Genomic DNA, 14574 nt, shown 5'->3' with positions numbered 1-14574 from the left:
ATTCTAAATGACAGCTTTGCAGGATAGAGTAATTTTGGTTGTAGGTTCTTGGTTTTCATCACTCTGAATATATATTTCTTGCCACTCCCTTCTGGCCTGCAAAGTTTCTTTTGAGAAATCAGCTGACAGCCTAATGGGAGCTCCCTTGTAGGTAACTAGCTGCCTTTCTCTTGCTGCTTTTAAGATTCTCTCTTTGTCTTGAACCTTTTGCATTTTGATGATGATGTATCTTGGTGTGGGCCTCTTGGGGTTCATCTTGTTTGGGACTCTCTGTGCTTCCTGGACTTGTATGTCTGTTTCCTTCACCAAGTTAGGAAAGTTTTCTGCCATTATTGTTTCAAACAGGTTTTTGATTTCTTGTTCTCGCGCTTCTCCTTCCGGCACCCCCAAGATGCGAATGTTGGCACACTTGAAGTTGTCCCAGAGGCTCCTTACACTATCCTCATTTGTTTGGATTCTTTTTTCTTTTTGCTGTTCTGATTGGGCATTTTTTACTTCCTTATATTCCAAATCGATGGTTTACTCCTTGGATTTACGTACTCTATTATTGCAGCTGTGTAAATTATTCTTTATTTCAGTTAATGCCTCCTTCAATTCTAACTGTGTATCCATGATTTCTAACTGGTCCTTTTTATGCTCTTGAGGCCCTCACTAAGTTCACTGAGGTTCTCACTAAGTTCATTGAGCATCCTTATAAGCAGTATTTTGAACTCAGTATCTGTTAGGTTGCTTATCTCTATTTCGCTTAGTTCTTTTATTGGGGTTTTGTTCTGTTCTTTAATTAGGGACCTGAGCCCTGGCCGGTTTGGCTCAGCGGTTAGAGCGTCGGCCTGCGGTCCGGAGAGACCCGGGTTCGGTTCCCGCTAGGGGCACGTACTTCGGTTGCAGTTTGTCCCCGGCCCTGGTTGGTCGTGCGGGTGGCAGCCACTCGATGTGTCCCTTCACGTCGATGTTTCTCTCTCTCTCTCCCTCCCACTCTGTCTGTACAAAAAATGGAAAAATGTCCTCGGGTGAGGATAAAAATAAATAAATAAATAATAATAATAATAATAATAATAATAATAATTAGGGACCTGATTCTTTGTCTCCTCATTTTGGCTGCCTCCCTGTGTTTGTTTCAGTGTATTACTTAATGAGAAGTATGGGGCTCGCTGAGACCAGATGCTGCTCGTTTGAAAGAATTTAGGAAAAACCTGAAGCAGGATCCAAGACAGGCCAATCCTATGGTTAAGCAAGTGGCAACAGCTTGGGTGGGCTTGAAAGTTGGGCGGGGCGGGGCCTCAGGGAGTCACCAGGGCGGGGCTACCAGAGTGAGCCAGGTTGCTGGAGTCCCAGATATGGAGACTGTCTGCGGCCCCAGGGAAGGGCTCACCAAAGGAACAAAGGCCTCTGACAGCACTTTTGTCCCGGAGAAAGCCCCCTCTCCAGCCCTTGCTCCAGTGCCAAACAGCTCAGTTCTTCCCTGTATGTCTCTGGCGCCCCTGGAGCTGCCTCCCCTCCGAGCTCAGAGGGAGAGAGTCCGATAAGTCCGTGTGCAGGCCCTTTAGAGAGTTGCCTGGGGCTCCAGCCGCTTCAGCCTCCCTGAGCCTCAGTTCCCGCTGGTTTTTCCAGCCAGAAGTTATGGGGACTTCTCTTCCTGGCACTGGAATCCTGAGCGGGGCACCTGGTGTGGGACGGAGACCCCTCAGTCCTCAGGAAGGACCTTCCCAGCCGCGGGAGCCTCCTGATTTTTATCTGCCACACGTGGGTGTGAGACCAGCCCCTCCGCCTCCGCCCTCCTACCAGTCTGGATGCGGCTGCTGCTTTAATTCCGTAGTTGTAGGACTTCCATTCAGCTTGATTTCAGGCAGTTTTGAATGATGGTTGTTCTGTAGTTTAGTTGTAACTTTGATGTGGTTGTGGGAGGACGCGATGCCGAGTTTACCTACGCCGCCATCTTGACCGGAAGTCAGCAATATGATTTCTGACATCAGTCACTAAGTTCATGAATGCTTAGTATATTCACGAATTATGTGAATTCAGACATTCCCACTCCATTTTTTTCTGGAGATTTTTAGTGACTGTTTAATTGTTTCCAGGATAATAGCTTTAGAGTGGGCTTCAAAGACATTTGTAATTTGGCTTTCTAACTTTCATTATATTCTTCCATTCAACCCAAGTTTTGTCATGTCGCACAGTTTTCTTTCACATACCCTGCCTTCTTGTTTTTTAATGCCATGCATTTTTCAGAACTTGATATCTACTTTCATATCTGTCCTTTTTTCAATCTATGTGCTCAGTCAGGAACCCCCGCACCCCCCCCAGTTTTTCAGAGCCCTACTCATTCTTCTAGGTGCTTTTCAAATGATACTTCTTCAAGGTCTTTCAGAATTCTTCAGTTAGAAGTAAGTTTTGTTTCCTCTGTGGACTGATAGCAGTTTGTTCGTGTCTCTATTATAGCATTTATCTTACAGTGAATTTTTTACATATTTCTCCTTCTTTACTAGATAGTAAACTCTAGAGCAGGGATTTATTTATCTTTTATTATGTCACTGCCAACACAGTGTTTTATAGATAGCAGGTACTAAAAAAGTGTTTTAATAGAAGAGGACAGTATTCTAAAAAGAGGGAATAGAAAGAGAAAAGATGCAAAGGTGGGAATGGTAAGATTTATAGTAAAGTTAGCAAACTAGTAAGTGAAATAAAAAGTTTCAAAATAACCAATTGTCTTTATAATACAAGTTAATGGCATAACTGGAAAACTTGGCTGTGATCAGTCCAAGAATGCAATAAGACAGATGTGAGGAATGTAGGACTAGCAGCTCTCGTGTGGGAAGAATGCATAGCTGGTCTAAGCTGAATGCATTCTGACACTTGAATTCTATTACTTGTCCTAGGAAAACATCCTTTCTAGTATTTCACTCCTGTAATCACTGCTCTAAAATGTTATGCACGATAAATACTCAGTTTTCTAGTCTTAAATAACCAAACACTTGGTAATTTGTAATTAGTTAGTCAGGGTAGGATTTCAAACTACTAGAGAAGATGAAATTTTGTAATGTGGCTTTATGTAGAATTCAAATAAGTTTATGGTAGCAGAATTTTACCTCAGATTTATTAGTTCTTATATTTAATGAGGGGAAGGTAAAATATGATAATAGGCTAAAGTAATCTAATAAATTTTGGGTCTGACATTGACTTTTTTAAAAAATTTAAATAGATCACAGTTGAAAACTTTGGTGCAACAGAAGTGAAAGAGCTGGTTCTAAATGGTGCAGACACGGCTGTTAACAAACAAAATCGGTAAGTGAATTATAGCAGCGTCACTGGTTCAGTAGGCATTTTTTTCTGTATTTATAAACATGTCACAACCTTAAGATTTTACTCAGATAAAACTTAACTTTTTTAATGGTCAGTGAGTAAGTACTTTGTCTTTTGCTTCTGAAATCCCTTCATGATATTAATAAAGGATTAAAAAGGTCATAAATCACAAGAACTAAGAGAAGGAAGAAGAGAAAACAGCAAATGCCTTTTTGGAAGCTATTAAACAGTGGTAACTAACTTCAGCCAACTAGAGAAAGCTGTAACATAACGTGGACTGGGAGGAGCCAAGAAGGTAGCCAGTTCATATTGTAGAATAAAGGCTCTGAAACTGAGAATAAAAGATAAGTTAGAAAGTGAATGGGGTTTAGGGGAATGCTGGAAACATATTATCTATTATAAGCAGCAGTTAGAAACCCATTTCCCTTATCACACCAGTAGCTTGGAAACTTCCCCCTCTCCAGCCTTAGCACACTGGAAATTAACCTTCTGGAGAGATTGGTACTATGTAAAGGTGCTAAGGATTTGAGGACTGTTAAAACACAGCCAGGGATAAGTGGCTGAACTGCCCAGCTCCTTCCTATTTGACACTATATATTGGAGGATTCTTCTCTGGTAAAACTGGCTAATTTATAAATGTGAATGGATAATCAAAGGTCAGTAGACATTTAAGGAAAGACCAAAACAGTCAAAAAGAATTCCAAGGAAACAGAAACAGTTCAGGATAAAGAAACTGAAGTCAGTATCTTCAAAATGATATGGGTAGCATCCATATGACTACTATTAAAAACTAAAAGAAATGGAATGAATGAGATTTGTCAAAGAAATGGTATTAAAAAAACTTCCCAGAACTGCAATGCCTTTTAAGATTTTAAGCATGGAAGTGAAAAAAAGACACATACCATTGCAAAATACATGAAATTTAAAAATTCTGGAATAAAAGACACCCTAAAATCCTTCTGGGGAAAAAAAGAGCAGACCGTATACAAAGAAAGAGTCAGAATAATAGACTTCTAATGAATGATACTGAAGCTAGAAAATGAGAATTCTGGGAGAAATTATTTTTAATTTAGAATTCTATATTGAAACTCAAGTGTGTGAGTATATACAAATTTTTCATACATTCATTGTCTCAGAATTTCCTTCCTATACATTTTACTCAGGAAGTTATAGGAGGATATATTCTACCAAAACAAGCAATTAAACCAAGAAAGAGGAATACATAGGATCCCCCAAAATAGGATCCAATAGAAGAGAGAGGCAAAGAGGAGTCCTTGTGCAGGAGCACAGTATGGAGGAGGAGTACCCGATATGGGTTAAATCAAGAGGATGGCCCTGGCCAGTTTTGCTCAGCAGTTACAGCATTGGCCTGTGGTCCAGAGAGACCCAGGTTCAGTTCCCACTAAGGGCATGTACCTCAGTTGCAGTTTGTCCCTGGCCCTGGTTAGGTCGTGCAGGTGGCAACCACTCGATGTGTCCCTTTCATGTCGATGTTTCTCTCTCCCCTCCTCTGTCTCCCTCCCGCTCTATCTGAACAAAAACGAAAAAATGTCCTCGGTGAGGATAAAAAAAAAAAGAGGATGGAGGGCTTCAGGAGAAGAGTGTAACTGATGCTACCTAATCTATCTGAATGAGATAAGGGAGGTTGACATTTCTGTTGGAGTTAGGGATGAAAGGAAGGGAAATGAAAGTTCTTTTTAAGAAAGGTAACCATAGAATACTCTGTAGCTTAATTGTGAATAATAATTACATCATAAAAATGTTAACAGTGAATATTGAACCCAAAATTGTTATTATGGGAATATACTGGGAGGCAAAGTGAGAATAGGAAAATTATATAAAAGGTATTTCCTCACCTTTCACAATAGATACTCAGTTCTTTAGATATTTAAATTTGAAAGTAGAGAGATAATAGAACTATGTTGTTGAAGTTTGAAGGTAAATCCAGGAGGAATAGCAAAAGGACTAAAAATAGTTGCCTTTGAATGGCAGGAATTTCTGGTAGAGAGGTGTGAGACAACTGCTTTGTTCTCTTCTGTTATCATTTAGACAGACTAGTTTAAAATAGCTGTTGGCAGGGGTCATCCCAATGATTATAATCCTAATTCTGCTCAGAACAGTGTAAATTGAGGTCAATTGGTTGATGTCTCTGTGTCTCCTTTCCTATAAAATGGATGGTAAATTGTACCTACTGCATGGAGTTATTTTGAGGATTAAATGAGATCATAATTTTAAGAGGCTTAGAATAGTACCTAGCACATGTATGTGCTCAGTAAATGTTGACTGTTAGAATTATTACTGTTTGATATTTTTAACTGCATATGTCTTACTTTGATCAAAATGAAACTGTTTCTAAAATGTGAAAAAAATTATGTCTTTCTAGCTATTTTTTTTTTTAAATCTTGGTTTTGAAAAACTTTGACAATGATTTTATTTAATTTATTTATTTAATTTATTTTTGGTTAATCCTCACCCAAGGATATTTTTCCATTGATTATATTTATTTTTTAGATAGAATGGAATGGGAGGGAGGGAGAGGGAGAAGAAAAACATCAATGTGAGAGAGAGACATCAATTGGTTGCCTCCCACAAGACCCCGACTGGGGCCAGGGATTGAACCCTCAACCCTTAGGTCCATGGGCTGATGCTCTAACCGCTGAGCAAAACCAATTAGCCATGACTGACTATGATTTTAAAAGATTTTTTTTCTGCTTTTAAAGTTTTTATTGTTGGACTAATTCTTTAAGTTTCTAAAATATTATTTCACATAGGTTATTTGTACTTAAATAATTTAAAGAATTTAGATTTTGTACTACCAGTCCTACTTACATAATGAAAGTGTTGGAGACAAAAATGTTAGCACATAAAACGATTTAGTCTTTTTTTGCTTAAGGGGCTTTTATTTTATTTATTTATTTTTTCTTTATTAATTTTAGAGAGAGAGGAAGGGAGAGAAAGATAGCGAGAAACATCAATGAGAGAGAACGTTGATTGACTACCTACTGTATACCCCACTGGGGATTGGGCCCACAACCTGGGCATGTGCCCTGACTGGGAATCTAGCTGGCAACCTCTTGGCACATGGGTTGATGCTCAACCATTGAGCCACACTGGTCAGGCTTAAGGGGCTTTTATTTTTACTTATTTTTTTATCTTCACCTGAGGACATTTTTGCATTTATCTTCAGAGAGAGAGGGAGGAAGAGAGAGAGAGAAACATCGTTATGAGATAGACACATTGACTGGCTGCTACCCACACGACCCCAACCAGGGGCCAGGAACAAACTGCAACCAAGGTACGTGCCCTTAGCGGGAATTGAACCCTGGCTCTCTCTGGTCTGCGGGCCGATGCTCTTAACTGCTGAGCCAAACCGGCCAGGGCTAAGGGCCTTTTAAAAGACTTAAGTAGTATACATAAATTTGATTTTCTAATTAGGTAAATTATAAAATTATGCATTACAAAACTATGTCTCTTTTTTTTTTTTTTTTTATCCTCACCTGAGGACATTTTTTCCATTTTTTGTTCAGGTAGAGTGGGAGGGAGAGAGAGGAACAGAGAGAGAGAAACATCGATGTGAAAGGAACACATCGAGTGGCTGCCACCCGCACAACCGACCAGGGCCGGGGACAAGCTGCAACCGAGGTACGCGCCCTTAGCGGGAACCAAACCCAGGTCTCTCAGGACCGCAGGCCGACGCTCTAACCGCTGAACCAAACCGGCCAGGGCACAAAACTATGTCTCTTTTCATCAGAACCTGTATCATATTTTATATTTTACAGTGGCCGCCTGTAACCTTTTTTTTTTCTTTGTAAATACAATTTGGAATTATAAATTTTCAGAGACTAAATTTACCAGTATTTCCATTTGTGGAATCATCCTTTAATATTTGGAAGAGTATAAAATATCGAAATCCTCTAGTACCCATTCTCATTATTTATTTGACCAGATAGCTGCATAAAGTGCTTGAAGCTAACAAAACAAATTGAATAAAATTGTAACTCTAATTACTGGGTAAAGAGCCTTCCTTTTTTTCTTTACAGTTTCCTTTTATATCATAACAGCAAAAAAGCATCAGAAGTGTGTGTGTGTACAAGTATATATGTATATACATATGTACATTTTAAAAGAAACTGTACTTATAATTGTTAATGATTATCCTAAAAGAATGTTTAATTACTCCTTTTGTATTTAGTTTTTAAAATAAGTTTTGTTCCAGATTTATTGAAACCCAAAGAAAAACAGACTATAGAGTCTATAAAATAGTCTGAATCCTAAAGCTTTCATTTTTTTCATCACCTAAGACATTTTAACAGATCACTGTTTTTAGAGATGCATGTGGGGTGATGCATATAAATGTAAATAATTTGTGGCCTTTACAGTTATTTTGCTAACCATTTGCATCATCATCCTTTCTGTTAGGAGATGACATGTTTCACTGAGGAATAGACTAAGAATGACTGAATTTTAAGTAAGTCTACATGCCTTGTAGATATACCAGATTTTTGTATAGAAAGAATTATAAACTTCTCCATAAAGACTTTATTCCCTTTTAACTCTACTCATACTTAATAAGTTTTGTAGATAAGTAGCAAAAAAGTACAGGAGCATTCATAATTTTAATAAGACACCACCCATATATATGTATATATATATATTCTCCATTTTAAAAATGATTTTTATGTCTTTTGCATGTGTGGTTTTTTTATTTTTTATATCTAGGCAGGAGTTTGTTGATGCTTATGTGGATTACATATTCAATAAATCGGTGGCTTCCTTATTTGATGCTTTTCATGCGGGTTTTCATAAAGTATGTGGAGGAAAAGTCCTTCAGCTCTTCCAGCCTAATGAACTACAAGCAATGGTTATTGGAAATACAAATTATGATTGGAAGGAACTGGAAAAGGTAGGGGACAACACATCTATGATATTGTTTAAATGGAAAGGGGAAAGGAAAATGGCTTGTTGATGGAAATCTTGTCCTTTTATTATTTTCCATTTTGTACTATTACTGTCACTTTTATAGGAAAACACTGTACCCTTCTACTCTACAATGAATGGGTTTTAATTGTGTATGAATTAGTATTTTCATAGTTGTGGTATTGGTGGTGTTCATATAGAAAAATTTTATCTATGACAGGCTGGATAGAACCCCAGCTAAAACCAAATGGCTAAAACTATTAAGAAATAGTTTTGAGATAGCTAACATTAAAATAGCTAACAATAGCCCTGGCCAGTTTGGCTCAGCGGTTAGAGCGTCGGCCTGCGGTCCGGAGAGACCCGGGTTCGGTTCCCGCTAAGGGCACGTACTTCGGTTGCAGTTTGTCCCCGGCCCTGGTTGGTCGTGCAAGTGGCAGCCACTCGATGTGTCCCTTCACGTCGATGTTTCTCTCTCTCTCTCCCTTCCTCTCTCTCCCTCCCACTCTATCTGTACAAAAATGGAAAAATATCCTTGGGTGAGGATAAAAAATAAATAAAAATAAAATAAAATAAAACAATAAAAACGTACAATGCTAAGACAACAAGGATACAGAGCATTGGGAACTCACACACATCACTGGTGGGAATACAAATAGTAGAGCCATCTCGGAAACAGTTTGGCATTTTTCTATAAAGTTAAATGTGCACTTGCTATGTGACCTAGCAGTTCCACTCCTGGGTATTAAATTATGTTTACACAAAAATCTACAAACAAGGTGGGAATAGGGAGTTATTGTTTAATGGATACAGAGTTTTATTTTAATTTTGTAAAATGAAAAGAGGTTTGGAGATGAATGGTGGTGATAGTGCATAGGAGTGTGAATGTATTTGAGACCACCAAACTTTACACTTAAAAAGGGTGAATGTAGTAAACTTTATATTTTGGTGTATGTTACCACAATTTTTCTAACATGTTTTTTAAAATCTTCAAACTCAAAAACTGGAAATAACCCTGATGTTTTTCAGTGATTGAATGGATAAGCCAACCATGGTACATCCATGCAATAGAATATTACTAAGCAATAAAAAGGAATGTACTATTAATGCATGCAACAACTGGGATGACTCTCAGCATCCTTACGCTGAGTAAAATAAGTCTCAAAAGATTACATACCATATGATTCCATTTATATGACATTCTTTTGTGTGCGTGTGTGCGTGTGGTATGTGCCCCTAGTGGTAACCGAATCCAGGACACTCTGCTCCACAGGCCGACGCTCAGCCACTGAGCCAAACTGGCCAGGGCTATATGACATTCTTGAAAAACAAAGCTATGGTGAACAGAGGCTAGGGATGGAAGGAATGTGTAACTGCAGAGGAGTAACACAAGAGTTCTTTGGGATTATGGAACTCTTAAGTATCCTGATTGTGGTGGTGGTGGTGGTTACATAAATTATACATACATGTATTTAAAAGTCATAAAACTACAAACCAGAAAAAATAAATTTTACAGTGTAAACTTAAAAACAAAATTTTTTAATTAAAAAATAATTGAGGCCCTGGCCAGTTTGGCTCAGTGGTTAGAGTGTTGGCCCGCAGACCAGAGAGTTCCAGGTTCAGTTTCCGCTAAGGGAATGTACCTCAGTTGCGGGTTTTCCCTGGTCCTGGTTTGGGGTAGTGTGGGTAGCAACCAGTCGATGTGTCTCTTTCACATCGATGACCCTCTCTCTCTCTTCCTCCCTCTCTCCTCCCGCTCTATCTGAAGATAAATGCAAAAATGTCCTTGGGTAAGGATAAAATAAATAAATAAATAATTCAGGACTTATGGGTAAACATAATGGAATAAACACAACTTCTGTCTTTGCTCACTCCCAAAATCTCACTAGAATGACAATTAAGGAATAGAAATAGAAATACAAAGATCAAAAATATATATATTTTTTTTTAAGTGAGAAAGAGAAAGGTAGTTTTGGAAGATAGTGTAAATAAGTAGTTGAATTTATGAGTGACTCAAGAAAATGAAAAGAGCAAAGAAAATGGAATTTTAAGCCCCTGGGGCAACAGGGTTGTCAAGAGGCAACTCATTTCACACCCTAGAATCTCATCTGAAAGGCTCAGGAATTGTTATCTCGTGTTACTCTAATGGCAGGGATGTGGGGTTGGAGTAAAAGCAATAGAATTACTTTAAAGCTAATTAAAGGAATTACTAGACCCTTCATGTCCCTTCTCCTACCCAACAAAAGACAACTCCAGAGAGAGGCTTTAGGGACCATGTAGAACTAAAGATGGCATTCAGAAAGTTTGTACCCAGGTTTAAACCCTCTGGAAAGGAGATTGCAGATTTCTTTTTGGGGTTAAATTGATCTGTTGAAAAGAAGAAAAATAAACTATAATGAGACCCCAGTGGACATGGACCCCCTCCCTCACCCCCTGCAATCACCCTAAAATGAAAATGATATAATAGCCTCTCATCACACTTTAGGTCCTACACAATTTGTCCATCTCGTCTCCTATCACTCTTCCTTTCACTTGCTCTGCTTTAGTTAGCATTATTGGCTTCTTTGCTGAGCCTAGAACTCTGCAGGGACACTCCAGTCTTGGGACCTATTTGCTATTCCATGTGCCTGGAATTCTCTTCATCTTAATTCCAAATGGATCTGGCTCTCACTTTATGTCTTTATACCTTCTCAGAGACCTTCACTGGATAATTTAACCTAGTTTGTACATGTGCACACACACACATTCTTGTCTCCCTGCTTTCTTCTTAAGTTTATTTTTCATTTACAGTTGACAGTATTATTTTGTATTAGTTTTGGGTGTACAGCATAGTGGTAGACAACCACATACTTTACAAAGTGGTTCCTCCCAGTATTTCAAGTACCCACTTGGCACCGTACAATTATTACAATATTATTGACTATATTTCTGTTGATTCGTACATATTTTCTTGTCTTTCCCCTGGAACTGATAGTTCCAAATTTAAAAATGCCCAGGAAATAAAGGTAATCAACTGAATTGTAAGAACTTCAAACTCCTGGACAAGGTTTATGGCTTAAAGAAGTAAAGCCAATTTTTCAGATTCAGGACAAAACTAATATTCCTCCATATTAATAAAGTCCTTTTTTTCTTTTTTTTTTAGAATACAGAATACAAAGGGGAGTATTGGGCAGAACACCCTACAATAAAAATATTTTGGGAAGTATTTCATGAATTGCCATTGGAAAAGAAAAAACAATTTCTATGTAAGTATTTTTAACTAGTTCTGTTTTATGAAAATGGATCTAATTATTAAACTTATTCTCATAGGAGATTGATTACTTTGGTAGATAAGGTTACTTTTATAGTGTTTTTCCAAAGTTCTGTTCATTACATGTGTTTTCTTATTTTGAAGTTAAATATATCTCCAAAGTAGAATTGGTTCTTTCAAATTAAACCAACTATAATACTGATTACAGTAAACTAGGGTTGTAATTTCTTTTAGAAAAAAGATCTCTTTTTCTGTTTTCATTTTTCTCTTTGCTTCTGCACCAAAACTTTGGGAATGTCTGTAGAAAATAGAACTTTTCCAGGACTTAGTTCTTTTATTTATAGTTTAATCTCGTGTTTCTTTCATTTGTTAAAATCTGTTTACTAATGGAAGTTTTATTTTTAAATAAAGTTGTCATAATTTATGTATCTAAATCAGTGATATACCCTTTAATACTCCTGCTATTGCCAGGGATATTTTGTTGGTCTCTTTTTGATAACTGAAATAAGAATCTTGGTCAAACTATTTTGCATATCATTCTTAAGTGATTTGAGTTTTGGCTGCCAGTTATAAATTTTTAAAAATGACTTGTCAAAACAAATGGAAAAAAAAAAATAATCAAAATGGCAGCTTGTATTTTATTTATGAACTAGTTCTAAATGACCATTCTCAAAAGAAGGGCTCCCAAATGTTTTTGTGGGGGACACTAAGTCATTCATTCCTCAAACATTCATTAAACATCTCCTCTGTGCTAATTAAAGTTACACTTTTAAAGAAAAAAATATTGTGTGGATATGTAATTATCATTATGTCTCAGAAATCACTCCCAGCTGGTGTGGTTCAGTGGATTGAAACATTGTCCAGTGGGACTGAGAGGTCCCAGTTCAATTCCTGGTCAGGGCACATGCCCAGGTTGTGGGCTTGAGTAGGGGGCATGCAGGAGGCAGCCAATTGATGTTTCTTTGTTCCTCTCTCTCTAAAAAATCATGCTCTCAAATTCTGGAGGAGACTTCCACATTAGAGCAAATGTGTTCATGTAAAGCTTTGCTATAATTACTGTAGAAATAATTTGATAAATCTATAGGGTGTCCCAAAAAAGTATATGCATACTTTGAATAATTATAAAGCCAGTGTTGATTAAAATACCCTGTATATTGTTTTTGATAAAAGTGGTTAGCTGAATTATTTTTTTCTTGGCAGTATTTTTAACAGGTAGTGATCGGATTCCTATTCTTGGTATGAAGAGTTTAAAACTAGTCATCCAGTCAACAGGAGGTGGTGAGGATTATCTCCCTGTTTCCCATACCTGTTTTAATCTTCTGGATCTTCCAAAGTATACAGAAAAAGAAACTCTCCGCTCTAAACTGATCCAGGCTATTGATCACAATGAAGGCTTCAGTTTAATATAACTTCGGTGTTATAACTATTGTTTACTGCAGAAGCATTAAACTAATTGTGTTTTTCTTGTGGTGATGAATTCAGTCAGCAAGGTGACAGAGGAAGTTACTTTAATTCTTACTTGCAAAATGTTCAATGCTATTAATATTCATGAAAGCCAAAAAATATTACAGGAAAAATACAGACTGTGTTCATATTAAACTTATTGTACAGAACCATGGATTTTTGGGGCCATCTTTCAATAAACATACAAGTATTGTGAATACATTGAAGTTTTACTAACACGAATTTTAAGAGTTTGCCTATTTCACAGATGATGTGGTGTGTGAGTGCATGGAAACGTTGCCTGATTCTTCTTCAATCACTGGGTGAGAACCTTTAACTTGGGCCTGCAGTAGTCATTTGATTATTTTTTCATTTTGTAAATAATGTTTTGTAATAAAATAGTTATGATCTGATACCAGTACAGTTTCTATGGTTGTAATTGAACTGAGATGACTTTTAAGGGTTAAAAATTAAGATTTAAATCTTATTCTGAGAATTTATAAAAGCAAAAAATTAGCATGGTGAAAACACAATCTTTGCTTTTTTGCTAGAATGTCCTTGTGCAAACATAAATTACAGATAGGAGTTGTCTAAATAACTTGTAGTTCTTTCCTTTTGTGAATCTTGAGATGCTACTACTGATAAGTTATCAGAAAGCTTAATATTTAGTAGTGGAAGAACTTTGTACTACAGTTGCCAGAAATAGAAACAATGGCTGCTATGAGAACCAATCACTGGGTTATAGCTTTCATACTATTGATGCTGCCAGCTGGTATGTAGTCAGAATTTTCAGTGTTTTAGAACCATTTCCTTGGATTTTTAAGAAACAAGTCTTAGTTTTATGGTGCTGATGCTTAGTTATCTCCTGTAATTAAATTGTAAGTGTTGATGCAACACATGTGACTTTATGCTATAATGCAAATATTTATTTTTTAAATTTATAAAAATATGCCGTGAAACCCGTTCAAATAATAAAGATTTATTGGTTTAATATTTAAATTTTCAGTGGTTCTCATACAAGTTTTAAATGTCTCAGGGAAGGTTTCTTAACTTTCGGATTGTTTCCATTCCCATACAAATGTTTTTATAGAGGTCCCTGAATCTCGTAGCTGTCATTCCAAAATCTAAAACTACTCTGAAAAAAATTGGCGTACCTCATTTTGCAGTAAAACCTGATCCAAATTGTTAAGGCTACTTATGGTATTATATGGGACTATTAATGTGTTTGATTACTTACTGTGTTTGATTTAAATGCTGCCCTTGTGAGGTGCTACATAACATATGTGCTTTAAAAAATTCTTTACCATTCATTCCAAAATGCAAATGAGCCCAGGAATTTTGGAAAAGAGACTGGACCTGTACTTCTCAGTAGTTTAACCTAAAAACTTCTAGTGGTGGCTACAGCTGTCTTTATGTAGATAGAGGCCCTAAAACATATTCCACCCCCCCCCCCAGATGATTTTCCTCAAAATAGCCTTTTTCCCTATGAAAATTATTCCATGTACCTGATAATATACTGTTTCCCTGTGCATACATTCCTTGAGGGTAGTGATTGTTCACATCAAAAACATATGTGCCCTGAAGCTGATCTGTGAAATAGCAGCCACTTTGGAATTCATTGAACAATATTTTAACAAGGACCTGGCATCTTATCTGGGAACACAATA

The 14574-nt window shown here is 37.1% G+C and overlaps 1 protein-coding gene across 14 annotated transcripts in view; it reads left to right on the top strand.

Annotated features, from left to right (window-relative positions):
- Window positions 1-13912, top strand: part of HERC4 (HECT and RLD domain containing E3 ubiquitin protein ligase 4) — a 109755-nt gene extending 95843 nt beyond the window's left edge. For 4 of the 14 annotated variants that reach the window (XM_036266036.1, XM_036266035.1, XM_036266045.1 and 1 more), the window contains 4 exons: window positions 3200-3282; window positions 8020-8203; window positions 11357-11459; window positions 12665-12888. In XM_036266036.1, the coding sequence (XP_036121929.1) occupies window positions 3200-3282; window positions 8020-8203; window positions 11357-11459; window positions 12665-12873 (579 nt within the window). In that variant the 3' untranslated portion in view covers window positions 12874-12888. Of the gene's footprint in view, window positions 1-3199; window positions 3283-7719; window positions 7744-8019; window positions 8204-11356; window positions 11460-12664 lie in introns of those variants that run through there. The other 10 variants (XM_036266043.1, XM_036266037.1, XM_036266049.1 and 7 more) reach the window with 8 other exon arrangements.
- Window positions 13913-14574: the final 662 nt, after the last annotated feature.

The sequence above is a fragment of the Molossus molossus genome, unplaced genomic scaffold (genome assembly GCF_014108415.1).
Source record: "Molossus molossus isolate mMolMol1 unplaced genomic scaffold, mMolMol1.p scaffold_m16_p_17, whole genome shotgun sequence".
Classification (NCBI taxonomy): domain Eukaryota; kingdom Metazoa; phylum Chordata; class Mammalia; order Chiroptera; family Molossidae; genus Molossus; species Molossus molossus.
The sequence above is the reverse complement of the archived record's forward strand: the minus strand, read 5'-3'. Positions and strand labels throughout refer to the sequence as shown.